The sequence below is a fragment of the Alligator mississippiensis genome, chromosome 12 (genome assembly GCF_030867095.1).
Source record: "Alligator mississippiensis isolate rAllMis1 chromosome 12, rAllMis1, whole genome shotgun sequence".
Lineage (NCBI taxonomy): Eukaryota > Metazoa > Chordata > Crocodylia > Alligatoridae > Alligator > Alligator mississippiensis.
In genome coordinates, this window is record NC_081835.1 from 64,212,666 (window position 1) to 64,238,999 (window position 26,334).

The following is a 26,334-nucleotide window of genomic DNA, read 5'->3' on the forward strand; positions in this document are numbered from 1 at the left end:
CACTACTGTAGACTCCAAGGATTCCTATTAGGAATTTCCTTGCACATTGCATATCCACACTGGGGCTAACCCACCCTTGCCTGCTACTATTTCATTCAATTTTGGCTCCAACACTATCAAGTAACGTAGGTCTAAATCTCACTTACACTCTCAGAGCCTTAAAATTTAGTCTGTCCACAAGAGGATTTTACTGGCTTGCAAGACAAACTCCATTGAATAAAATGGAGTCCTCTGGGGAAGAAAAATAATTACTTTGCCTGCAGGAAAAAATGAATTTTTAAAAAGTGTAGCACTGTATCTAAAAAAGCTATAGCCCAAGAGAGAAATGATAGCAGTTGTCTTAGTATCTGGGTATTTAAAAAACATAAAACATCTCTCAGCCTTTGAGAAATAGTTTCTCTCAAAGAATTAATTTATAAGACCTGCCTAAACAATGTTCATGCGCTCTCTTACTACTTCTGAGACAGCAGCAAACATTTCAAAGCCTGCGCCCATTCCTTTGAGTACCACCTGAAAAACCAACAAGTAAATGGAAATCATGTTTCTCCAGCGGAACAAGGGAAGAGAAAGAAAAATAGGGTTTTATAAAAAGCAAGAGAAAACTATTTAAAAAAAAAAATAGGGGAAAAAAGTTGCCTATGCCTTGCCAAAATTTGAGCTAATTACATAAGACCTGGTGTTAAAATGTTCCCCAACGACACTAGAACATGCTTACAATCAAGGATCTAAGGAATTTTATTTAAGTACAGTACTATATTTCAGTATAGTAAGTAGTTCATTCTTAGCTATTTAAGCAGATGATCAACACTGGATTCAGCATGATTTTTTCAGAATTTTGTTCTAAGTTTTTTAATCTAAGATACTATCTTGATATTTATTATGTAATCACCGCTGTTGTAGCAATCTCTAGAAAGGTCACAGAATTAATAATATCCAAGACAAAATATATTTCTTTTTAACAACAAGCAATGGGAAACATTTTTCTAGTCTTGAAATATACACATTTTGCCTCTCCCCTGCCCAAAAAAATTAAGTATCAAAAGAAACAAATACAAGAATATAAGAACAGAAATAGTTAGAACTGATTGAAAGACCATAAAATAATAGAATGAACATGCGTGTACACACACCCACACTCATAAATTATTCTCACTAAATAAATGTTTAAAGAGGACTTACCAAGCTGGTTAAGAACTGAAATTTTCTAGCATTGCAGCAGCAAGGGGAAACACTAAGTTTAATTTTCCTCCAAGTGGGATTCCCCTGCATCACATGTTCATCACAAATTGCATATGCCTATTTTGTTTTTTTTGGATTGGTTTTACACTGCCTTCTTCTAACTTTTGCACCAAAATACACAGCAAATCATTCAGAGGTCATTCTTCAAACTATTTAATTTTTCTTGCATTGCTTATGAACAGTAAAAGTCTGATTTGAATACCGGTATACTGGTATACAGAAACATGACTAATTATTTGAGGATATTCTATGATCGGTGGGCTTCCATTTGAAGTATGCAAAGGCACCAGGTGGCAAACTACCTGCTTTCTTGTGAAACACAGAACAAGCTTGGCCTGATATTCTAAACCCAATAGAAAGCTCCTTATCTTTAATGCTAATTGCAATTAAAGAAAAGTACGCTATGGCCACGTCCAGACAAGTGTGGACATTTGTTTCCCCGGGGACAATAGCAGACGCACACCTTTTGCCACTGCTACTTGTCCCAGGGGAACACCCATGCCACGTGCACAGGTCACCCCAAGTGGGGTAGGGGAGGCTGGAGCCAACAACTGTGTTGGCCCCAGCAGCCTTACCTGGGGATCTGGGGTCTTGGGGGCTTAATTGCAGCCACAGCATTTCTGCAGCTGGGAACCTGGCTGGCAGCCAGAACATGGCTCCAACTGGCCAGGCTCTGGTTTTCGGTGGCACAGGCTGCTGCCACCATATGCTCTGCCCTGCTTTTTTTTGGTGTGGTTTTTTATTTATTTTTTTTTTTTTTACCTTGGGATCTCCCAGGGTCAAAAAACAACCCCATGTTACAAGGTAGCAGTGTGAGGAACGCCTGCATGTACAGTGTATGGCACTGCAAACAGGTCTGCAGTGCCATATACTGTGCGTCCACACTTATCTGGATGTGGCCTACACTTAAGTGCATTATTTGTATTACATACGAGACCATTTTAATCAACAATAGCTTTGGCCTCACAGCATGTCCAGCTGCACTGAAAGCAAAATTTGTGACCATTAGGAAAGTGCCCCATCAAATGACTGGTACTTCTATCATGTCTAAATCATAAAAGATGTCTCTTAAGGTTATGAATTCTTCGGAGACTGCTGAAGCCCTTTGCAAGTAAGAAAAAATAACTGTCTGTGCACATTCAACAAGCATCTAATGAGAGAGAACGTACACAGGCTCTTGTGAAACCTGGTGCTTATGACAATATTCTACAGAGTGCCTTTCATTTCAGGATGCTCTGCAAACCACAGTACTCACAACGCAGCGCAGCTAGCCCTCTTCTGAAGCTGGCTGCAATATTATGCACAAACATAGAGGGAGAAGGAGCATTTTGGAGAAAGACGCATGTTAATATTTCTCCTACAAAAGGTGCAAGGGGAATATCACTGGTCAACAGCCACCGTTTGGTTTCTTAGAAGTGCCTGAAATGTTTTCACACTGTAAGTGACATGAAATTTTGTTCATTTCGTTCAAAGGTATAAAGAGTTAAGTTGTCTCCACCAGGATTTGAAGGCTTATCAAAAGCTGTTCCATGTAATTAAAACATGAGAGTAACCCCTCAGGGGGGAAATCTAATTCAAATTAAAAGGCCATTATGTCACTTAGCTTTGTGATATGGAAATATTTTTTCTTATCTACAAATTATGCTCTTTCTGTATAAATTACCATGTATTAAGGATTAATTTTCCACACTTGTGTATTAGATGTCAACATTTTTTAGTTACTGCATATCAAAGTACATGAAAAGCCACAACTGCTTCTGTAAGCAATCCTTCAGAGGAAAATGGGTCTCTCACTTGATAAGCCAGATCCTAGATACGGGTCAAAATATTAGAAGTGAGATTCTCCATTTCACTCAAAAGTTACACGGTACAGAATCTAAGAAACAGGATGGGAGAGCACTAAGGTGTTCCTAAATCACCTTTACATCCTCTGGATTCTGGACTGAGGGGGCTATTGTGGCTCTTGGCATAATTTGCATATCATTATGAGCCATCTTCCATAGTTTTTAACTCAGAGAAAACTTCCCATCCTGGCTAAATCTGGGCATTTTAGAGCCCTTTTATGCTTCACCTGGAGTAAAGGGGCTGGTACAGGGGTAAAGATCTCACCCTTTGGTGCTCGATTTCCTACAAGATCTCAACAAATAGACAGGTTAGATAAAAATATCATTTCATTCCAAACAAAGAGATTTTTAACTCATTTTACCCTAGTAAACAGATGTGTGAGATGCCACACTGTGTATTTCACCAATTTATATGAAGCTATAAATGAAGAAAAATACATTTATTAGCTTTGTGTCTGGTAACTAATTTTACTAATATTATTTTCCCTTGTATTTTTGCCCAAGGAAAGGGTATGTATGTTCTAATAAGATACTGCATTTTAATGGGTCCGCCTGTTATTTTGGCACAAGACAGCATTTCCCATTGTTTTAGAGGCATTCCATTTCATTTTATGCAGTTTCAGATGTCTGTGCAATAATTCTGTAGGGACTTTAAATTCTCTCCCAGGTTTAATAACTACAATTCTAAAATGATTGTGTCTTATAATAACAGGCCTATTATGTATAAGCAAATAGGGCTTCCCAAATAAAACTAGCCATGTATATATTAAAGTGTGGAAAGAATTACTCAACAGCTAAGACCCCATGTTTTTAAAGAGACTCATGAACAATTTTATTCAGTCAATTCTCCAAGTAAATTAACAGCCAGAGATTAACAGATCTTCAACAAATCCTTCCATGGTTTCTACAAACTGTTTACAAGAAGGACAAGCTGTGTTTGAAGGCCACCACTCAATCCAAGTCTTGGAGTCTAATGGATACTGGTATCTATGAAGACAAAAGATAAAGCTCATTAGGGCTATGTACAGACAATCAAAAAGCCTGAGGCTGAAATGATTCAATCTTTGCAGGTTAGTCTAAACTGCGCAGATTGAACCGATAAGCAAATGAACAGACATTCACTTTTGATTCCACAAATGCAGCCACATGCCTGCAGTGGCCCAGGCCAGAAGTTGTGGGGAGGCTACAGCATGCCTCCCTGCTCGACTGGAGCAGACAGCTAGGGCCAAGGCTAGCCCATCTACCCTGTGTGTGTTGGGGGGGAGGGGGAGGGGAGGGAGAGAGTTGCAGGAGAGGTGCAAAGCATCCTGGGATGCTGGGGAACTGGGAGTTAACTTGAATATGGAGGGGATCTGGGATAGAAGGTCAATAAACCAATTTAACTTAAATCAGTTCAGTCTGATACTGAATCCATCCAGGTTTATCTTAAACCTGTTTTGGCCATTTTGAAAGCAGTTTATGTGCACTGAACTTCTGTTGTGTTACAGATTTGAACTGGTTTCCAATCACTTATACCGGTTTATGTATAATTTCTGTCCTCAACCTAGTGGATAAGGACTGGAAAAATCCTGAGCAGGGTAGAAAATTCTGATGTCAAATGGATTCTTTTTTTCCTTATTCTCTTGTTTTAGATGTGCACAACTGAAGGAATGAATAAATCATAAGGACACTGGGTAATGCAAAAATTGATTAAACAAGCCCTTAACTAAAAGACTGGATCAATTATATAATCAAGAGTATGATTAGAAATGTACAAAGACTTTGCCATTTTTTATAAGAATGAACAATGCTATGCTTTGAAGAGAGGTCAGCACTTCCTGATAATATACTTACTTGAAACTGAAGCCAACTACAATTCGTAAGGCCTCTTTTCCCATGATCAAATACTGTTCTCCCGGATTCAATACCACATCAGAACAGGTGTTCTTTTTAACAAAAGTTATTTCATCATTTTTCTTGACTAAAGTCCCCCCTGAAGTAGAAAGGATGAAGTTATTATGCAGGAAAATTTTATAAAATGAATGCTAAAGCAACTTCCTTAAAAATACCCACTAAAGCTCTTGTCAGTTTGGCCCACCAAAACAGGTGACTAATCAGACGTGCAGTGTCACAAGAACACTGCTCCCAAGCTACAAGAAGAGGTGGCATGGATAGCTAACTAGAGCAAGAAGTTTTGAAAACCCAAAAGAGCATTACCATATCAAAGTATAAATGTTATGCGCATCGCTGACCCAAGCTGTGTTATAATCTCTACTGCAAATTAAATATCCAGTGCCCAAGCCAGTCATATCCCATAGGGAGTTTCCTTTAGTCTTCATCTAGTTGTCTGTCTATACTGAGAGCAAGGACCACAAGTCTATAAACAATGGTAATAACGGTGCTGATACAAGTTACCATATTATAAATCTGGTGGTAAAAAGAAAAGAAGACTGCCATTCTAAGATTCCTTCCTTATGAATTCTCAGAAGTAGCAAGTAGAGTTGTGCACCTTTATTAGAAGACCACATAGTTTTACTAATTTTTGCAGTAGCGTAACTAGGATGGGCTGACCAGGGCAGCTCCCCAGGTGCTGACTTGGAAGGGGAAGGAAGAGGGCAGTGGAAAGGAACAGCTGTCACTGCAGCCACATGACTGTGCCAGCAGTGTGGCTGCCACCAGAAGTTCTCACTGCCTCTTTGCGTATCTGCTGCCCTAGGTGCCCAGCTGCATTGTGCCTCTGGCTTTATGTCAGATGCCTGAGTAATCACTTAAGACAACATTCACTATAAAAAAGCTAGGTAAGTTGATTACAATTAGTATTCTCACCTCTTTTATAGACATCCAGAAGAGTTGCTGTATATTTAATAAAACTACCTTCTTCTTTGTAAGACAAGATTTTCACTTTATAGACTGTTGGGAAAGGAACACAAAGTTTATTTTGTTTCAGGCAGAACTGGTTTTCTTTTGCTTTGCAGTACAGCCTTGTAAATCAACTACAGATGTTCAGATGGAGAATATTATATCCATTTGTAATATTCATTATTGGGCAAACTATGACACTTATAAGGCTAATCAAATTTCATGATTCAGGGTGCAGCTGGATTGCTTCAACCACACAAACATACAGATACTGAAATCCAACCATCTCTGGGAGACTGCAAATCAAGTGAGCAGCCAATGCACAAAATGCTGCATAGCACTCGAAGTGAAGATTTGAACCCTCACATCAAGGTAAACATTTTGGCCCAAACCCAAATGGACACCTAAATACCTCTGTGGATCAGAGCCTCTGTGTTATGACAAGTTAATATTTAAATAATTATTATTCATGCTGACTAGACATGATTTAATATTAGGTCCTACACAAAACACCCACACACAAAACTTTAAAATAACTCAGTCTATTAACTTTGGAAGAAAAGGAGGTCTAACCCCCTTTCATTAAACACTGGAAAAAATTTAGCCGATCAAATCAGATCACGGTTTTCATGCTGCAATTCTTAAGCTACACACCCACAATATTATTTATTTAGTGTTGTTTTAAATCTGAGTTGATTTTAAATGTGTATGCATCTGAATTTATTCAGACCTTTGCTACTCAGAACTATGTCTGAAATTCTGACTAATCTCCAAATTCACATTACATCAGTCTTCTATTTAGGCTAAGCAATTTACAATCCTGTAGAAATGCGGAAACAAAGGAAATGAGGTAATAGAATTTCCACGTATTCAAAACCATATACAAAGGATTGTATAAAGGATCAGTGTTGTACAAAAGTCTACACTACTTGGGTTTTTTATCAGTAACAGAGAATACATGATTTAACATTTCATTGCTTACACAGAACTGTGGCAGCTATAATCACATTTTAACATGGATCTGACACGACTCAATCGGGCAGGATTTTCTACAACTGAGAAATATTTTATATAACCCTGCCACAGACTCCCAAAAGTGCATATAAAAGTCCAGTGTGGTTAGCACATTCTCAGACTACAGTAATTATCCTTTCTGGTCAGGGAAGTCATGGTAGCATCCTGCTAATCTAACACATGGTTAAATTCAAAATTCCTAGCATGGTTTTGACCCAGTCTTGAAAAGACTTCAGAAAATGAATTTCTTTTTACTTCCTGAGCTAACATTTAAAAATTAAGGAAAATACACACAATCAAGACATGTTTGAAGAAGGCAGAAATGCCATTATTTTCTTTTTAGCAGCAAAATAAAACAAATCCAAATGCATCTGACACCTTTTTATCATAATCTACCTAATTATATGTGTTTAGGTATTACAGCATATATTAAGACATCAAATCAACACTGTTCTTAGATCCTTACAAAACCCAGATATCAATTATATCAGGTGGTCAAGCATGCTGTCTTGTGAGACTGGTGTATTTTTTTTATTAACTTAAGGAAAAAGATTTTCCCCACCCATTTTCCTGCCTGTTTTGGAGGCAAACCAAAAATAAAAATAGTGCTCCATGAACAAATAATCCAAGCTGGTAAGAAACTCTCAGGACTACAGACATACCTGAAACAGGGGGCTTTGCTTACCAAAGACAACTGAAACCAACAAAGGGGCTTTATTTTTTATTTCATTTTTACTACATTCGATCAATAGGCAGCCTCTATAAAGAAAAGTAGGTCAAATCCCAAGCAGCACTAAGTAATCATAACTCCCTCTGACTTTATCTAAGGCCATTGGACCTTTTCAGAAATCATGGCATTACTTAAGGATTGTCCTAATTATGTAATTTCTACAGAAAACATCAATTTATCCAGATTTCATTATTTTAATTTAGGGGGGTAAGTAGAGGTATAATCTGTTCTGTGTGTACACATGTTATTATTAATAAGAGTCTTATCAATCAAACAAGCAGAAATTGTTTTTTGCAGAAATATTGACAAATGAAGCATTCCTTCAAGCAACAAAGCATGTCAAAGTTTGTAAGAACATCGTGGAGGTTTTGATCATGTTGACTAGTCACGCACCATCCATTTCTTTTTCAGAAAGCATGTACTGATCAATAAAAAAAATCTTACCATATGCAATGTCTTGTTGGCATGCAACTTCATTCCGGGTATCAGCAGATACTGAGAGATCTAATTTCTTTCTCATTTGACTGCACTCCGCTATGTTTTGTGAAAGAGACGTATAGGTTAGTGTTAGTAACCCATGTCAGCACGAGCCCTTCTTTAACATGCCATGAAGTTCTATTTGCTCAGAACAGTCTACCAGAACCCAGAAGCACAGGAATTGAGAGAGAACATATTGGAACACAACTTAATCCTTAGATAGCAATGGAGGGAACCCTTCAATTCTCATTTAATCAGTGAAACTAGAGTCATTAAGTACTATGTAGTTAAAACCCATGTATCTTTTTTAAGTTTAAAAAGTAATAATTGTATAATCTGTTAAGCATGCATGTATTTTTTAGAAATATAACATATAACTCCTTACAGCTGTAATGAGTGCATTTACCAAGAAGGATCTCAAGTACTAAACTGCATCCTCCAAACAGTATTGAAATAGTGGTTTTAACAGTGTTTACCTTCCATGCATTTACACTCATTTCCTTCACACAGCTTGACAAGCCTGTCATCTCCATAAGGATTATAAAAAATGGTGCACTTTTTATCTACAAAAAGGAAAGGGGAAGAAGAAAAAGAATGTAAAAAAAACCCAACCATTTGTAAGACCAATTCTAAAAGAATATTCAGAACTTGTCAGCTAGAAATGGGTGGTGTTTAAATGAACCTTATTATAATTTGGGTTAAATACTAGGGGAAAAGAAAAACTGTTGGGGTATGCTCAAATATACATTTCTAGCATCTTCAAAAGGGGAAAGAGCTGCTGCTCAGGAGCCTACAGCAGCTATTACACTGCTACTGTTCACGTCAGTCTCCATGAGTCCATAGCTATAAAAATGAGCTATAAATAAAAGTCCTCGGAGAGCAAAAGACATGGATTCAAAGAAATGAAACATATACCTGGTGCATGATATTCATATACAGTAAACGTGGCAGGACTCAGCATTCCAACATGAAAAATCTCATTTATCCGGAATGCAACACAGAGGAATTTATTAGCTGGTACCTGTTTGAGAGATGCAGGAATTAAAGAGACTCCAAAAGAAAGCACTGTGTTACAAGGGAAATAAGATGTGCTAGCAACTGTAAATAAATAAAGGAAGTAAAACAGAGGATCTACCGAGTCTATCTGTATAATAATATGTCCATCCTTTATCTCATAGCTTCTTATCAACTGATCAACTCCAGTTGCAAGCTGGGGGGAAAAGAGAAAAGTTTTAGTTAGCTTATTAAAAGAAATTTTTTTTAGACTGCCTTGCTTAAAACTTTTTGCTTAATGGTTTTAACACAATTTTGAGAAGCAAAACCTTTTCTACCAGTGTATATAACTGTCTTGTGAATCTATTTGTGAATGAACCTCTATTATAGGGAAGCGGTCCTTTTACCCCTTTGGGATAAAAATAATAAAATATAAAACTATGTATCTGAACGTTCTTGAACTATACAAAATTTGAACCCAGATCCAAACATTGCCTTTGGCTCCCATTGCTGTAAGCTTCAATTCCCAATGCATTTAAAACTTGCAAGTTTTAAATTCAATCTTTATCCAGAGGAAACTGGGTAAGACATATGATAGGTAAAAAAACCCCAAACCCATGGAATTTAGACTCAAGCAAAATATTCCAGTTAAGGTGAGAGGAGTGTTTTGAAATAAAGTAGAGACAATGATGTAAACCTGAACCATTATCCTAAAAGAAATGAAAGACAATAAGTGCTGTCAGTTTTGTAAAGCAAACCAACAAAACCCCCACAAACAAGTAAAAATAAATTCTTCTTCAATATTTACAATATATAAATCTTCTTCATCTGCTTCCACTCCACTAGGCAAACTTATATCCATCACTGCATGTGCAGACTCTGACTGTGGTTCTCTCGCACCAGGCTTGTACCTACAGGGAATTAAAAGTTAAATTTTGATAGATAGATCTGAAATGGTAACACCAGCCTTCTTTAAGCATGGCCCTCAAAAAACCTTTGGGAGCAAATTCCGTCCTCACTTGTGGCAATATAAATCCATATGACCTCTAATGACTTCAGTTCAATGACTAAAGATTTTTATCAGTAAAATCAAGTAAGAATTTACCATTTTATTTGCATTACCATGGCACTTAGAGGTTCACTACAAATATAACATTAAATGCAGTCCTTGCCTCAAACAGCTACTGAACTTTAACCTTGCTCCAGTACAGTACTATAAGGAGGACAGAAGAGAATTTACCATAGCTAGCAGGTGAAAACAGAATTAATGTTTTAATCTAATTTCTTTCCAAAGTAACCAAGAAAATAATTGTGCTAATGTAAATTAAGGCTATAGTTTTGCACCCTGAAAAGACAAAACATGTCTAAATAATAGTCTCAAAGTAACCTTAATAGGCACATACAGGGCCAGAATCTTGGCTAGAACATGGTCCCTCGACGCTGCTCTTTTGGCTTAACTGGCAGGCTGGGACTTTAATCCCTGTGTAGGGAAATGCTTGATGGTACAACCAAAAGACCCCAAAATTCAGGATTGTAACTTACTTTGCACAGGCTTCTAGACGCTCAGGTTTTTCCCCCTCTTGTCTTCTTTCATCTTTTGTATGTTAAACAGAACAACATTAGTATCTTTGTAATTCTTTACAAGCAGCTGTGCAATGTATAACACATTGATATGAATGGGTTCTCATAAAAATGTTTTCATATTCATGAGGAATATATTTTTTAAATTGTTTAAAGAAACTATTTTTAATGGGAACCCATAGTCCACCCATGAGCAAACATTATTTTGTACTTACAGGCCAGCTGAAATGCCAATTTTTATGCTCTGAACTACTAAAGCTCTGAGTATGTGCTTATTAAGTACCATACTGTTCCAGCTGCAACTCAGTCTTGCAGATTTCAGCCCCACATTTTTCAGATTCAATTTTAAAGAAAAAAGTTTTACGGATAAAGACCATCTACTACTACTGCCCTTATAAAATCTGACAGGAAAATCCAATGCTTAAGGAAAGAACTCAAAGGAGTAAATTATCTAAAAAATAGTAAAATAAAAACTGTCAGGAAAAAATATGACTTGGTAATTTTAGTGCATGCAAAAAAATATTTCAGGTACAGCAGTCAAGTAGGGGGCTGGAAAATACATTGAACAATGTATAAGCTGAGTATGCGTTTTTATTCTTTTGGAGGAAAAGAAGGTAGGGTTATAATCAGAGCAATACAGTAAATGAGGCTACTGACATATTGATAGTTAAACCATTGTTTAAGTGCTCTGATGGATGTGAACCAAAATGTGTAGCACTTTGCTAAGTTGAACACCCTGCTATGCCACTCTCCATCTTCCTTCTTCCGTAAAATAAGAGCTGTAAAACTATTAAACAAACAACTGTGAATGACAAATAAATGGACTGGGATGAAGGTGAAGTTATACAAGTCCAGGCACTAAGAAGTGAGAAGTTCCATGGAATAAAGCAAACGAACTAGGATGGACATTAGCAATATTTGATATGCAAACTAGATGGAAAACCTACTCTTCTGTTGCTGTATCACTTTATAACCCAGAAAAGGCTTAAGTTTAAGTAATTCTAATCAGAAAAGGAAGAGATGTGCATGCACATTTATACGTATATATATTATAAGCTATATCTATTTATTTTCTGTAGTCTTGTCTCTAGGTAAAGGCCACAGAGTCCTTGGAAAATGAGAGTGTTCATGCTTTAATTTGTAATACTGAACATTGTTAATCAAAGTGTATTTTTCCTGCAACATCCTTCTGTTGTTTTTAAAAGATTATCACTGTCAATTACCTTGTTCTGTCTTTGGAGTAACAGTCAATTCAAAGTTACATATCTCGTCAGAAGTACTGATGGTATGATATACTGTTCTCACCTACATGTGTACAAATGAAACAGACAAAAGAAAACTCATAAAGCAAACAATTCTCACAACTGATGAGTAATTGTGAACATTTAAAAATCAGACAAAAGCAACCAACATATGGTATAGCTAAAAGACATCCAAAATGACTATTTTTCACCTATACACGATAGAAAGACCGAATGATTACTATAGTAGTAAACTGTAATTTTGAAAGAAAAATTGTCCCTATTTTGATTTAGAGGGATGAAAACACTGACTAAGCAATTCCTGATACTACACATATGAGCCTGAAACATAAAAGCATTTCATTTTTAGATTCTAAGATATCATTGAGGGATAAAACAGCAATATTCCACTGAGTAAGTTAGCACATTAAGGCATGCAGCAATTATTCCTCTGTAAATATCGAATGGAAAAAAAGCAAGATGATGAGAAAATGCTTGTAATGTGCATAAATTCAGCCCACACATCTAAATGAGACTGTGGTACTGCTAGCTATAAAAGAACAAATATAAAGACGTCTTGTTCAATTGGGCATTGTTCTATACGAAAGGGTAGTAAATTGATGACTTTTTTAATGAAATTAATAGAGGTGAGACATCAAAGGAGGGATAAATGGATGTCATAATAGCATTGTAACATGTTTAGTAACCAATAATACAAACTACAGAGTAAAGAGAAAGCAAAATTATTGAGGGCAAATTTTCAAAAGCATTCACTAATTTGGGGTTCCTTTATTTTGGGGTACTCAGTTTGAGGAAACCTGGGGCCTGTCATCTCAAAGGCCACACTATTAAAAATTTAAAACTGTTAGAACTTTGGAACAGACAATTTTGCAAGGGGGGGAATAACGTCCATAACTTCACCAGCAATAAATCACTAGAGGTAGTTTATTCATTTTATTTCAGGCAAAAATATCTAGATAAAATAACAAGACAATATCCTGGAGCAATCTGATAACTTAAAACAAACTAATTACACTCAGAACTGAAGTGAACGCAGGCACTGTTCCAATTGTTATAATGGAATCACTCTTCTTGACATAAGTTTTAAATGTACTCCAAACAAGATCTGCATTTCTGAGCAAGACAATAGAAAGCAGAAGGGAGGACATACAGCAGGGGTGTCAAACTTGTTTGGTTCCCCAGTCCAGATCCAGACCCTGGGGCTCCTCACAGGCTGGATCCAAAACCACCTCTGGCAAATGGGATGAATGGTGATAGGGCAAGTGACATCAGGGAGCCACAAAAGTTAGTGCAGCCATTGCTTACCTCACCGTGGCTGAAGCATGTCCCTAATGAGGCTCAGTATCCTGGAATTTTTCAGCAGGCCCTTCCCCAAAATCCTGACTCCCTCAGGAGCCCCACAGGCTAGATGATGCAGCTCCAGAGACCAGATCTGGCCTGTGGCTGTATGTCTGACACCCCTGGCTTACAAAGAAATGTCACTTTCTCCCTTTCATTGTCTGTACTAATAGAACAAAAAATTCTACTGAAGCACTTACATTCACTGTAGCTAAGCCAGTGTTACCAGTTGTGCTTACATATATGTCTTCATCCAATGGTACCTATAGGTTTAATCACAAATATGAGTACATTTAGCAGTCAGGTAGGGGAAAGTGACACAAATCTGATAATCTTTTTTTGTATATCTGATCATAAATTAATTCCTGATCCTGCAAACAATTCTTACAAAAAATAAAATATAAATATCTGAGAATCCATCTTCATAAATAAATTAAAATGCACAATAAAAACGTTTTCATGGAAAACTTATGTCAGAACATTCAGACCAATATTTGTAAGAATTGCAATATTTGTAAGAATTACAATGCAATAAGAATTACACGTAGGTGTAGGCCTATTGAATTGAGTGAAACTATTCATGTGCAGAAGAGTTTGCTGGCCTAAATCAGTGAATTTTTTAATCCCTTAGTGCATCAAATGGATTTTAGCATGCTAAGGTAAAAGCTAATCATGTGGTATTTCAACTACGTATGTTTCTTGGTTTAAAAATGTGTCTAGACTATATTTTTTAAAAAGGAATTTGTATAAATTTTCAATTTGCAAAGCTGGTACTATTCACTCACTGTCACAGGCCTTCCAATAAAATTTTGTTCTGTCAGTTTGTAGAGGTGAAGGTCCCCATGATTTTTGTAAGCCACCTTAACATTCATGTCCAAAGAAAGGCGTGCAGCAAGAATGGAATATTCAGTCAGAGCTTCAAGGGCATTAATTGTATCCTGTCAAAAATCAATTAGGAAGAATTACTACTGGAACTGAAACAAAAGTGCAATAATGGATTGTTAAACATTTTATCCCTAAGCAGGAAGGCATATAATGAGCTATAAATACTTTTAAATACTTTAAAGACAATGATAAGATATTTAACACTGCCTATGTGGGCATGTTTACATGTAATTTATTTTTCAATAAAAAATTGTCAATAAATGCACAGGCATTTTAAAAGTACACTTGGAACCTGAAAGCTGACATCCTGGCTCCTGCCTTTTGTTCGTGCTAAATCTGTATGTTCATAGAGCCTCTACACAAGAGAAATTCCTTGCCCAGGAGAGCATTTCATCATCCCACCCTCTAACATCATAACCAGAAGGAAACATAATTCAACATCCTGCTTGACACCAGACAACTTTGAGGTAAGCAGACTGTTCTAACTTTTATCTGAACCTAATTTGCACAAAATGAACTATTCCAACCAGGAGATCTTCCAACACCTTAATTTCTCCTGTGAAATATGAATTTTCATTTCCACCTAAGAGAAATTTTATAATCTCTGCATTCTCCTAAGCCTGAGGAGGGCGAGTGCACCTGAAAGCTTGCAAATAAAGAATTATTTTTGCAAATATGTAGTTGGTCTAATAAAAGATATCACCTCTACCACAAGTTCTGATTCCTTGTGCCTGTAAACCAGTATGGCTACAACCTGTATCCCTCAGGCTAGTAAATGAAATTTGGCCAGACCAGTGCAGAGAGGCTGCTCCATTCCATTATTGGCAGAAATGCAAAGTTTGCACAAATTATTAAATTTAGTGTGGGGTGACTTTTTGCCAAGAAAGATGCTAGAACGTTTGCCACTAGAAATGCCACTTAATTATAATTAATGTTCAGAATTGCAAGTGAATTCACCACTTTGAAAGCATTTCCACATATAAATAAAGTTCTTTTTTTTTTTTTTTTTTTGGAAAAACAGTAAAAAATTCAGATTCATAAGTTATTTTGGTTTGATAACTATTTTAGCAAATTTTATTTTTACTGGTATATGTTTTCACATACAGTCGGTGGAGTGAGTTTACAAATATCTGTGTAAATAAGTGGCTGAGGTCTGCCAGCACTTCTAAAGGTCCTATTATAGTCCCACAACTGGAACTGATCATATGAACAAATTCCCCTGATTCTCATGTAACTTACAGAGCCCACAGTTTGTCATGTCAGATAGATAATGGTATTTCCTTTATTTCTTAAGCTTCTTAGATTTGCTATTTGAAAAACGGGAGTGAAACATTTAAAAACATACCTGTGTTGAATAAAATCCACCACCAAACCTCTGTTCTTCAGACAACCATCTAATGATTGGATTGGCATACATTTTGTCCCCACCCTTCAGAGTGGTAAGCAAAGCATATGCTGTAGTTTCGACCATCTGTGCAGTGCCAGCATTAGGGGTAAAAGCATCTACGCTCTTCAAAGTGTCTTTCCAAAAACGATAAATAGGTTGTTCACCTAGAAAATAACAAGATTATTTCAGCAGAGGACACATTAGATTGAAAGAGGAGGGGAAACTCACAACACCAGCCAAGTTGGTGGGGAGGAGAAACACTCTTCATGCAAATCTGTGTGAAAGGGGCCAGTTTTTCTTCTACTTTGATTAGACAAGATAGGATTGAGTTACATATTCAATGTATATTCTGAGTTCAAAGTTAAACTTATGCAAAACAGCCAACCTGTCATGTTTCAGTGTAGTTCTTAGCCACAAACGTGGAAAGAGGGAAGGGGATGGAGGGCAAAATTATCCCCCTAACCTTGAATCTGTTCATAGAAATTGAACTGGGCTACCATTCTGTTAAAAATGGCTAGTCAGCAGAGAACACTGCCAACCCCTTATGCTGTCTCAAGGTTTCTAGTGAATGTCTCTGGAAACTAAGGACACAAACAGTTTGAGGCTTGCAGCAAGAAAACACCTCAAAGTTGGTTATGGCAACATGAGAACGACATTTCAAATATCAAAGACCTCAGAGATCCTGAAGATGATGTACAATTATGGATGTGAAATTGTGAATATCAGTAAGAGCAGATTAACAGGTGCAGATAAACATCCCTTCAAGCAAGAAATAAATGACAACAGGTACGCAGATGAAGCAGCGCTCAACATGACAGACTGTAAAGATGTCACTTATCAGCTAACTGGGAACCTCTCAAACACCACAACAGTAAGTCCGATTCTAAAGAAGATTTCCAAAGAAGTCAATCAGACAGCACTACACTGATAGAAAAGCATAGTTACAGGGACAAAGATGAGTTCCACAGTTGCATCCAAAGTGAGAATGAGAGAAAACTAAAGACAACTGTCTTTGTGGTAACTGATTTTAATGCCAAAGTAGGATATGACAACAAGGAATGAGCAGAGCAATTTCACAGATGTCATAGACATTAGGGCTGGAAGGGACCTCAGAAGATCATCGAGTCCAGCTCCCCACCCAAAGGGCAGGAAGTCAGCTGGGGTCATAGGATCCCAGCAAGATAAGCATCCAATTTACTCCTGAAGGTGTTCAATGTAGGTGCTTGAACCACCTCTGATGGCAGGCTATTCCAGACCTTGGGGGCTCAGACAGTAAAGAAATTCTTCCTTATGTCCAACCTGAAATGATCTTGCAGTAGTTTATAACCGCTCGACCTCGTCATCCCTGGGGGCCCTCTGGTGAACAAATGCTCCCCCAGATACTGGTGGTCACCCCTGATAAACTTACAGGTGGCCATCAGATCACCCCTGAGCCTGCGCTTTTTCAGGCTAAAGACCCCCATAGCTCTCAGCCTGTCGTCACAAGGTCTGTTTTCCTGACCTCTGATCATGCACGTGGCTCTTCTCTGGACTCTCTCAAGCTTCTTCACATCCTTTTTGAACTATGGGGCCCAAAACTGGACGCAGTACTCCAGCTGCGGCCTCACCAAGGCCGAGTACAAGAGAAGAATGACATCCCGGCATCTGCTTGAGAAGCATCTATGGATGCAAGCCAGCATTTTGGTCGCTTTACTAGCCTCAGCATTGCACTGCAGGCTCATGTTCATCTTGTGGTCAATAATGACCCCCAAGTCTCTTTCTTCTGTAGTGCTAGCCAGTGTAGCACTGCTGAGCCTAAAAGGATGCTGCAGGTTTTTCCTCCCAAGGTGGAGAACCTTGCATTTTTCAGTGTTAAACACCATCAGGTTCTCTTCTGCCCATTTGCTGAGTCTGTCCAGGTCAGCCTGGATCACCATCCTGTCTTCTGGTGCAGATGCTCTGGCCCAAAGATTGGTGTCATCAATGAACTTGCCCAGTCCGCTTCTGACTCCAATGTCCACATCATTGATGAAGATGTTGAACAAAATGGGTCCAAGGACAGAGCCTTGGGGACCCCACTGGTCACAGGGCACCATGACAATTGACTTCCGTCAACCACCACCTTCTGAGTCCGACCACAGAGCCAATTTCCCAGGCAGCGGATCGGGGTGGACCCAAGGCCACAATTGGCCAGTTTCACCAAGAGGTGATCATGGGATACCAGATCAAAGGCTTTTTTGAAGTCAAGATATATGACATCAATCTCTTCTCCCTTGTCCAAGTGATGGTCACCTGGTCGTAGAAGGATATGAGATTGGTCAAGCAAGACCTACCCGCAACAAACCCGTGCTGGCTATGCCTCTTTAATAAACTTTTCTAAGACCTTCCCTGGGATAGAGGTCAGGCTGATGGGCCTGTAGTTTGTCGGATCCACTTTCCTCCCTTTCTTCAATCTTCAGGCACTTCACCAGAGCGCCAGGAGTTCTCAAAGATCCGTGCCAGAGGCTGGTCTATGATGCTCACTAGCTCCTTGAGTACCCTGGGGTGTAGATTGTCAGGGCCAGCTGACTTGAAGGTATCCAGCCTCTCAAGGTGTTCCTTTACGAGGTCAGCGTTGATGGAGGGCAAGGGATCTCCCTCACATGGACTTGCCTGTCCTGTAGCGGGCATGGGTGTCTCATGGGACTGATGAAAGACCAACGCAAAGTACCCATTTAATAGGTTGGCTTTATCCTGGGCGTCAGTTGTCCCATCTGGTTCAGCAGGGGTCCAATGTTGCCCTTGCTTTTCCTCTGGCTCCCCGCATATCTGAAAAAGGACTTTTTATTGTCCTTGATGCTCAAGGCTAGTTGGAGTTCAGTTGCAGCCTTGGCTTTCCTGGTTTGCTCCCTGCAGGACCGGACCAGTGCAGAATATTCCTCCTTGGAGGTAAATCCCATCCTCCATCCTTTGTAGGCCTTACTTTTTAGCTTCAGGAGGTCTGCTAGATCCCTGGAGAGCCAGGGGGCGCTGCTGTGCCCTCTTGCTGCCTTTCCTCCAAGACGGAATGAGGAAGTCTTACTTGGGAATCATCAACCAAGGTGGTAAGAAGCCTGCTGAAGTATGCAGGATGTCCGATCAAGTTCTTGTTAGCTAGCACACTGTTCCCTCAAAAAGATATAGACAAAAGCAAAGGCAAATAATCAGAGAGACTGCATCTGCATCAATTTGAAATTTTGTTCATCAGTCCAGAAGGTAAGGATACATCAAACCACAGATGTCAGCAGCGTCTAGAGATGTGCATTGCCAAACAAAAGAATACGGAAAAAATCCACGTTAGATGGAAATAAGCAAAGCTTGATAAAATCAAGTTCAAGAGAATCTGCCTAGGCCAGATGTTCACACTAAGAGCCATTATAGAACGTACTTTATGATATTTGTAAATAATAACAATTGATAGCAGGATTTTTTACTATACAACCATTTTTTTTCTTTTTTAAATATTAACAGGATGTAAATGTCAACAGACACTAAAGATAAAAAACGTTGTTTAAAACAATTAATAGTGGAGATGGATGATCCTGCCTGAAATCAGATCAATAGTTATCAAGAAGCATGTGGCAAGAGATTGCTCTTTTTGAAAAAAATTCACCCATGAATTACAAATGTTTCAATAAAACAGCCCTCATACACTCTATAGACGAATCATCATACCGGTCACCAGTCTGCTTTTACACTATTCACCTAATGCTCTACATTTAGTTGCTCAGAAGGAGACAGAAACTGTTTGGCTATGTTGAACTCTAGAGCAACACGTGCATTCTAACTCACTAAATATTTCAGTTAATTTGAAAGAGGTCTTGTGAAAATAAGACCAAATGTATCTATGCAAATGTGCTCACTTAACCAGTGCACTAACAAATTCAGTTCCAGGCTTTGACGAGTTCATTTAATAAGTTGCACCTTTTGCAAAAGCTTCTTTCTTTAAGTTGCCAAAGGCTAAGCGTGTACCAGGATGGTTCAAATCCATAAGAGCCAAAGCATAACAAGTTATTGCCAAAGTAAATGTGCTCTGGGCAGCTTGGACATTTTTCAGCAAATACTCTTCTGCTTTAAGTTTAGCATCTTGGAGTTTCTGAAAAGATGAAAAGGGTATATTTTAGAAGTATTATATTTAAGGATTAGATATGTATCATAATACCATTTTATGTACATACATTGTCTTCTGCAACCTAATTCCAAGTTAATGACCTGGCTATTTTCATTGTTCTTTATAACAAAGGTTAGTAAACCATGAATCTATTAATACCTGCTGCTGAAAGTGAATTGTAGGATAAGAGAGATAAGCTTTGCCTCTGAGGTATATTAGATTAAGATCATTCCAGATGCTCATGATCAGTCCCAAGCTGTCTCTGGATCAGTGCTGGGGCAGGAGAAGAACAATAGTGCAAAGCCCAGCATGTGACTGGACTTGGGGATTCACATTTTAAATTCAAATGTTACTTACCTGTACTGGACACATGTGAATTGATTTTTCAATTCCAATGACAGTAAAGGCTGTGAGATACAAAGCTTTTTCTTTGGCTTCTTTAGGTAAAGTACCCTAAAATCCAAATATGGAAATAAAATTAGGTAAAACAAAGGTGTTCATTTAAAAGAAGGAATGATGTTTCTGTTTAGTTCTGGGATTGTACAGAAGTTTCTGTAAGTAATATTAGTTCAACAGGATTTTTATTTGTAACTTAAAAATATATCCTATTTTTAAAGAGGGCAGCTCATTTAAAAAATAGACCAAAGCCAGACCAAAAGTCAGATGCATTAAGCCAATACTTCCAGGATTTTTATATTATCATTACAAAGAAGCAATATACGTGCTGCTTTTACATCTTCTAAGAAGTGGTATGTAACTACCAGTAATAGGAAGACTTATTAAAATATGAAGCATTGTGCTCCAGTGAAAATTAATTTAGAACTAGTGATAGAGAGCTACAAACATGTATAGAAACCAGTAGTGTAACTAGGGGTGTTAAAGGGTGCACAGGAATGGGTGCTGCCACCAAACCATTTTGTTACGCCTCTTGAGTGTAATTTAGTGGATTCAAGAAAAATTATCTTTAAGACCATGATTCAGCAAAAACATTTAAGCATATGCTTAGGGACTTTGCTGAGCAAGGGTCCACCATTGCAGTTGGGTCAAATAAAATGAAGTGCCTTACAACTTTTAAACAATGAACAAATGAAATGTTCTGTTTTCATACCTGTAGTTTCACTGCCTGATAACTTGAAAGTTCCTTGAATGATCCATCAGACATCTGACAACGATCAGTAAGCCATACAAGTGAATTACAAACAGAAATGTGATCCAGATCAATATATTCACTAACTTGTCCAAAAATCCTTAAGGCAAAAGCGGTCAACCTGCCAAACAAATCAGACAAAATATGGATAGTCTGATAAGCCTGTTTAGAGGGTTAGTATTTTTTTTCTTAGTTTATAATACCAGCTGTCTAATTTGAGATAGCAAATCCTGTTTGATAGCTTCTTTCTGTAGCAATCTGCCCATGATCCATGAGTGGAATTACCACTTAAATTCATGGACTACTGTGCACAGATTAATAGCAATACTCTTGATAAGACCTTACTGTAAACTGTCCCTCCCTGCTCCTTTATGTTTGAGTAGTGTGAAAGGAGTGTTTCTATGGTGCTGTGTATCTGGCTAATCACCTGCCCTTGGGCCAAAATGGTTAGAATGTTGTTACTTTGCATTCCTTAATTGCCAAGGAGGCACACCTGGGTTGAAAGAGCAAACAACAAGAATAGGATTTGCTCCTCTGTTATTAGGAAGGCAAAGCTGTTAGCTTGTTGCCAAAAATTCTGGTTGAAGTTCAGTGCAGAAAAATGCCTAAGGGACAACTCCAAGAGTAAATGACACCCCACAGCTTTCAACAGTGGATCTTGTGCAGAGAGTAGAAGGGAGACCAGAATAGTTTCATAGTAGCTAGGGTCAGGAGGGACCTGAACAGATCATCTAGCCTGACCCCCTGCCAGAGACAGGAATGAATGCTGGGGTCACAAGACCCCAGACAGGTGATCATCCAACCTCCTCTTGAATTTGCCCAAGGTAGGGGCGAGGACCACTTCCCTGGGAAGCTGGTTCCAGATTTTGGCCACCCTAACTGTAAAATATTGCCTTCTGATCTCTAACCTAAACCTGTTCTCCATCAGCTTATTACCATTGTTCCTTGTCACCCCAGGTGGTGCTGGGGAGAAAAGGGCTCTACCTATTTGCTATTGATCTCTGCTGATGAGTTTGTAGGCAGCTACCAGGTCCCCCATCAGCCTTCTGTTGCTGAGGCTGAACAGGTTCAGGTCCCTCAGTCTCTCCTCGTAGGACCTGTCCTCCTGCCCTCTCACCAAGCAGGTGGCCCTCCTCTGAACCCTCTCCAGGCTGGCCACATCCCTTTTGAAGTGCTGTGCTCAGTACTGGATGCAGTACTCCAACTGCGGCCTGACCAAAGTCGCATAGAGGGGGAGGATCACCTCTCTGGACCGGCTTGAGTTGCACCTTTGGATGCATGACAAGGTGTGGCTGGCCTTGCTGGTTACGGTCTGGCATTGGCAGCTCATGTTCATCTTGGAGTCAATAATGACTCCAAGATCCCTTTCTGCCTCTGTGATTTCAAGAAGGGAACTCCCCAGCCTGCATGTATGCTGTGGATTCCTTCTCCCAGAAGTTTTTATTGACCTATGTGCTGCCCACTGATGGCCTTAAACCATCTTAAGCAAGGGCAGGAAGAAAAAACTTTTAGCCCTAAATCATGGGGATAGGCTGAAGATGAACTGTCTCAAGCTACTGGTTTTAGTTGATTGCATCATGGGATCTTTGTAATCCATATGGGAACTTATTAAAATACCCAAGAGGAGGCTGGAGCACAGAGCCACACACAATTTTAATTTAATCAAGTTGCAGTCTCCCACTTAAACAGATCCTCCTTCTCTGGCATGCATTAGGTCACATGCTCTGCTTGGTTCAAAATATTGCCCTTAATTAAGCCTCAGTCACTGCATGGAAGCAAGGAACTGAATCAAACCTTTCCAATGCAACTGAATTAGACTGGTCTATTTAACTCACCAAGTGCTGGGTTTCCCATCCTTCCACATGCTGTAAGAGAAGTCTGGGTTTCTGAATGACAATATGCTTACAATTCCTAAGGGAGACATAAAAGACACAGTGCTTCTGAATCACAATTTGTATGAAATGGTTTGATCACTCAAGAGTCAAAATTTGCCTTCTTTTAATGTTGTCCTTTAGTCATTTGGTTTCTAAACAAGGCAAAGAATGGTCATGTTCCAGTTCATCCAAGTGTTTATATCCCCAGAAGGGTATATCAACTAAAACTGTATTACCTACAAATTACAAAAGTATATATTTACAGCACTTGCTGCACAGATGCCTTACCGGGAATCAAAGTATTCTTGTTATTTGCTTATTATTTACAGAAATGTTACATAAAAAATAGCTCAAACAGTTTTAGTTAAAAATATTATATAAACTATGTATCATTATCATCACATTTTCGTAAAGTAATTAACTCTCCTATTCAATAAGTCCCTAAAAAACTTTGGAACAAGGCAAGAAATTGGAGAATACATTTTTTTTACCTTCTTTCATCTTCCTCTTCATCTTCACTTCTGAAGTCAAGATTTCAGTGCCAAGTAAATCCCAGTTACTGGTCTCTTCCAGGTAGCGATACACATAAAACACTGGTACAATACTCATAAGCTCAGCCTCTGCACTGCCCTTGGGCAAATTAGTAAGAAAACCAACACCTTCAGGTTTGAGGACTGCAGAGATTACTTCACCCATAAGTTGTCCTGTGAAGAAAAACAAACGCTGACTTAAATGGTATCCAAGGGCAGAATTTGGCCTGTGATAGTTAAAGAAAATATATTTTTATTACATGTCACTAAAGATCAGATTGTACGTTTTCTGAAGGAAAGGCTAGTGTACAGAGACTTTTCCGCAAAAAACAGGGAACCGGAGTATAGTCAGTTGGATGGGAGCAGGAGAGGAAGCTAGCTGGAAACAGGTAGGAAGGTAGGAAAAAAAGAAAAATAAAAAACTGCATCTATTTTACCTTTTACACTCACAGTCCTGTCCATTTTCGTTTTGGGTACCATATTAAATGGTACCCTGTGTCGAAATTCTTGTCTTGTTCTGACTGAACCTGAAATTGAAAAATATACGCATAAAATATAGTCTTATTTATGTGTCAGTGAAATTCAGATCCCATAGTCCTGTCCGTTCAGATTTGAGGCCACATCTATTTGACATGTTAGCAAAGAAACATATGAATTTTTTTTAGAACTAGATGAGTCCAAAATCCAGATCCAAACAACACTGATCTTTGAAAAGTGTATTTGGTGATTTGGTAACAGATTAAACTGGCACTTCCCTTTTAGAACAGTACTTATCTTGACATAAATGTTGTGGCTTGGATTCATCTCTAGTTAAACTGGATCATTTTCTATTCTAGGAAACGTTTGACTATAATTGAGCTTGTTTGGTTGTAGAAGAAAAAAGTCTTCATTCCATATAAGATTCCACTTACTACAAAACTTTAAAAAGGCAAACCGCTTTAAAGTGGATTCTATTAGTCTCTGGATAGAGGACAAGAAATCTCAAGGAAGGAATATGTGACGGTTGTACCATGAGGAAAACTACATTTTTTAAACTTGATTTTCATGCTTGTTTGGGATGGAAGAGTGAAAAAAAAAAATAGATAATGGAATAAAAAAAATAATTCTCCATACCATAAACACCTTTTGGATCCAGAGTGAAACCTGCATTAAGTTCCTTTTTAATGCCTTCTGGCTGAAAAAAAAGAAAGACAAAAATAGGTAGCATATCAAAACACGTTTGTTTAATTGAATATATTTTCAAAATGAATAATTAAAAAAAATATGAATTAGACTCCATCAAAATTGTCTTTTATTTTTCTTAGAGATTTTTCCTGCTGCTCTCTATTTTAAGAACAAAATCTTCAACCTAAGTTAACAACAAGTGTAAACTAAGTTGGTAGGAATGATAAAACAGTAATAAATATAGCTTTCCATAAAGTGTGCTTTAGCATTTGAATAATGCAAACAACTAAACAAACAGAATTCTCCAGTCTGCGTTACAATAAGCAAATATCATTTTCAAAAAGGTAACTGTTTAAGAGCCCAATCTCTCAGTTGCTCCACTGAATAATTCTTGAGGGAGTCTAGGGGAGTTTTGTGTGTGAAAAGTATGAAAGAAATATTTTTTGTAACTTCTACATACACTACAGTGGAGCTCATTGGAAAAGTGCTCCTCTATTAATCAGAATGATACAAGTTGTATTATATTACAGAACCCAGGAGAATGATGGGCATTTTTTTAATACAAATAAATTACATATGGCATCTGGATTTAGTAATAGCAAAATGTAGCCATATGAATATATTTGCATAAATATCAATCACTTATTTCAACCACATTTATCTGAAATGAGGATAAGCTCTAAAAAGGGTTTTGATCTTACCACAACACGTAATGTTTTCACTAAAATTTCACTGTCCCGGCCAGTGTACAGTGTAAAGTTGATTGTGTGAAGACCTAATTCCAAAGGCAGCAGCCTGATGGTTACTGATGAGACAGAAGAACTCTCTATGTTGCTAAATTTACAATTCCGCATCCTCTGCAGACCAGTTGAAGATTCTCCAAACAAACAGATTCCCTCTCCAGCAGCTACTTTAACACAGAACTGAAACATCAGCAAAGATTTTGAATGTTTACTCATGTTATAAGCAACAACTGTGAAACACATGCGTCCATAAATAAATTTAAAACTTTATTAAGAAAATGTTAAAATTATAATAGTTAGTGTTACTACGTGGTTGTATGCTACATTGCTAGACATTTTTTTCCTACCTTTGAAATAAGTAAAACCAGTTAAGCCATCCTATATTTGAAGTTTCAAATTCAATTTTCTGAGCAGAAGCAAAGGAATTATATCATTACTTTTAACTACTTATATTGGGATAGTAGGAAAAGGTTTTTAGGCTATTTCAAGCCTAGAGAAAGATGCAGTCTCCCTGCCCCAAAGAATACACAGCTTGTAATGACTGGCAAAATACTCATGCTGCATTTGGATGTACAATGGGAGAACAAAAGACACACTTACGCTTACTTTTATCTAGCTTTGTCGGGCAAAGTGAAGATACAAAAGTCCAGGCTTCGATTCAAGGTAATCACACAAAATAAATACCCAGAGTTCCCAGCCATTTGCACAGCCCATACAGAAGCCTAGAACTGCCACTTCTTCACTGGAACCACTGTCTGAATTCACTATCTTAATTTAGCTCAGGTAGTGAAGAATCCTGACCCAGGCACATATGCTGAATCATAGAAGAGACAAATCCTTTAATAAAGTAATATGTCTATAAAACTTATACAAATTACCTTAAGCGTGGAAGTTCCATAGTTGTAAACAGATCCTTTTAATTTAATTTGTTCTCCACGCACAACAGAATAAGGTATATGCATGCTCAGGAAGACATCTTTAAAAACCTGCACTTCAAGTGGATCAGCCACACATATACCTATAAAAAATTAAACACAACTGCGTATAGTTGGATTATTACATGAAGTAAGCAACACATCCACTTAAGTCCTTGCAACTTCATTGTCTTTACTGGTTTCTTAGCCATCTACAAAAATCTGCTTTGATATTGGTAGCTTGGTTTTTTTTCTGAAATAGCCAG

The 26,334-nt window shown here is 38.0% G+C and overlaps 1 protein-coding gene across 4 annotated transcripts in view; it reads right to left on the reverse strand.

The window, feature by feature from the left end:
* Nucleotides 1-3,888: 3,888 nt before the first annotated feature.
* Nucleotides 3,889-26,334, reverse strand: part of C5 (complement C5) — a 45,138-nt gene continuing 22,692 nt past the window's right edge. For 3 of the 4 annotated variants that reach the window (XM_014603739.3, XM_059715703.1, XM_059715705.1), the window contains 22 exons: nt 26,033-26,172; nt 25,113-25,334; nt 24,361-24,421; nt 23,685-23,774; nt 23,209-23,421; nt 22,679-22,754; nt 20,805-20,964; nt 20,054-20,149; nt 19,510-19,681; nt 15,547-15,752; nt 14,102-14,254; nt 13,517-13,579; nt 11,940-12,021; nt 10,678-10,729; nt 9,944-10,046; nt 9,278-9,352; nt 9,058-9,163; nt 8,619-8,705; nt 8,110-8,199; nt 5,889-5,972; nt 4,917-5,055; nt 3,889-4,070 (listed from right to left, as the gene is read on the reverse strand). In XM_014603739.3, the coding sequence (XP_014459225.1) occupies nt 3,941-4,070; nt 4,917-5,055; nt 5,889-5,972; nt 8,110-8,199; nt 8,619-8,705; nt 9,058-9,163; nt 9,278-9,352; nt 9,944-10,046; nt 10,678-10,729; nt 11,940-12,021; nt 13,517-13,579; nt 14,102-14,254; nt 15,547-15,752; nt 19,510-19,681; nt 20,054-20,149; nt 20,805-20,964; nt 22,679-22,754; nt 23,209-23,421; nt 23,685-23,774; nt 24,361-24,421; nt 25,113-25,334; nt 26,033-26,172 (2,600 nt within the window). In that variant the 3' untranslated portion in view covers nt 3,889-3,940. Of the gene's footprint in view, nt 4,071-4,916; nt 5,056-5,888; nt 5,973-8,109; nt 8,200-8,618; nt 8,706-9,057; nt 9,164-9,277; nt 9,353-9,943; nt 10,047-10,677; nt 10,730-11,939; nt 12,022-13,516; nt 13,580-14,101; nt 14,255-15,546; nt 15,753-19,509; nt 19,682-20,053; nt 20,150-20,804; nt 20,965-22,678; nt 22,755-23,208; nt 23,422-23,684; nt 23,775-24,360; nt 24,422-25,112; nt 25,335-26,032; nt 26,173-26,334 lie in introns of those variants that run through there. The other variant, XM_019475954.2, reaches the window with a different exon arrangement.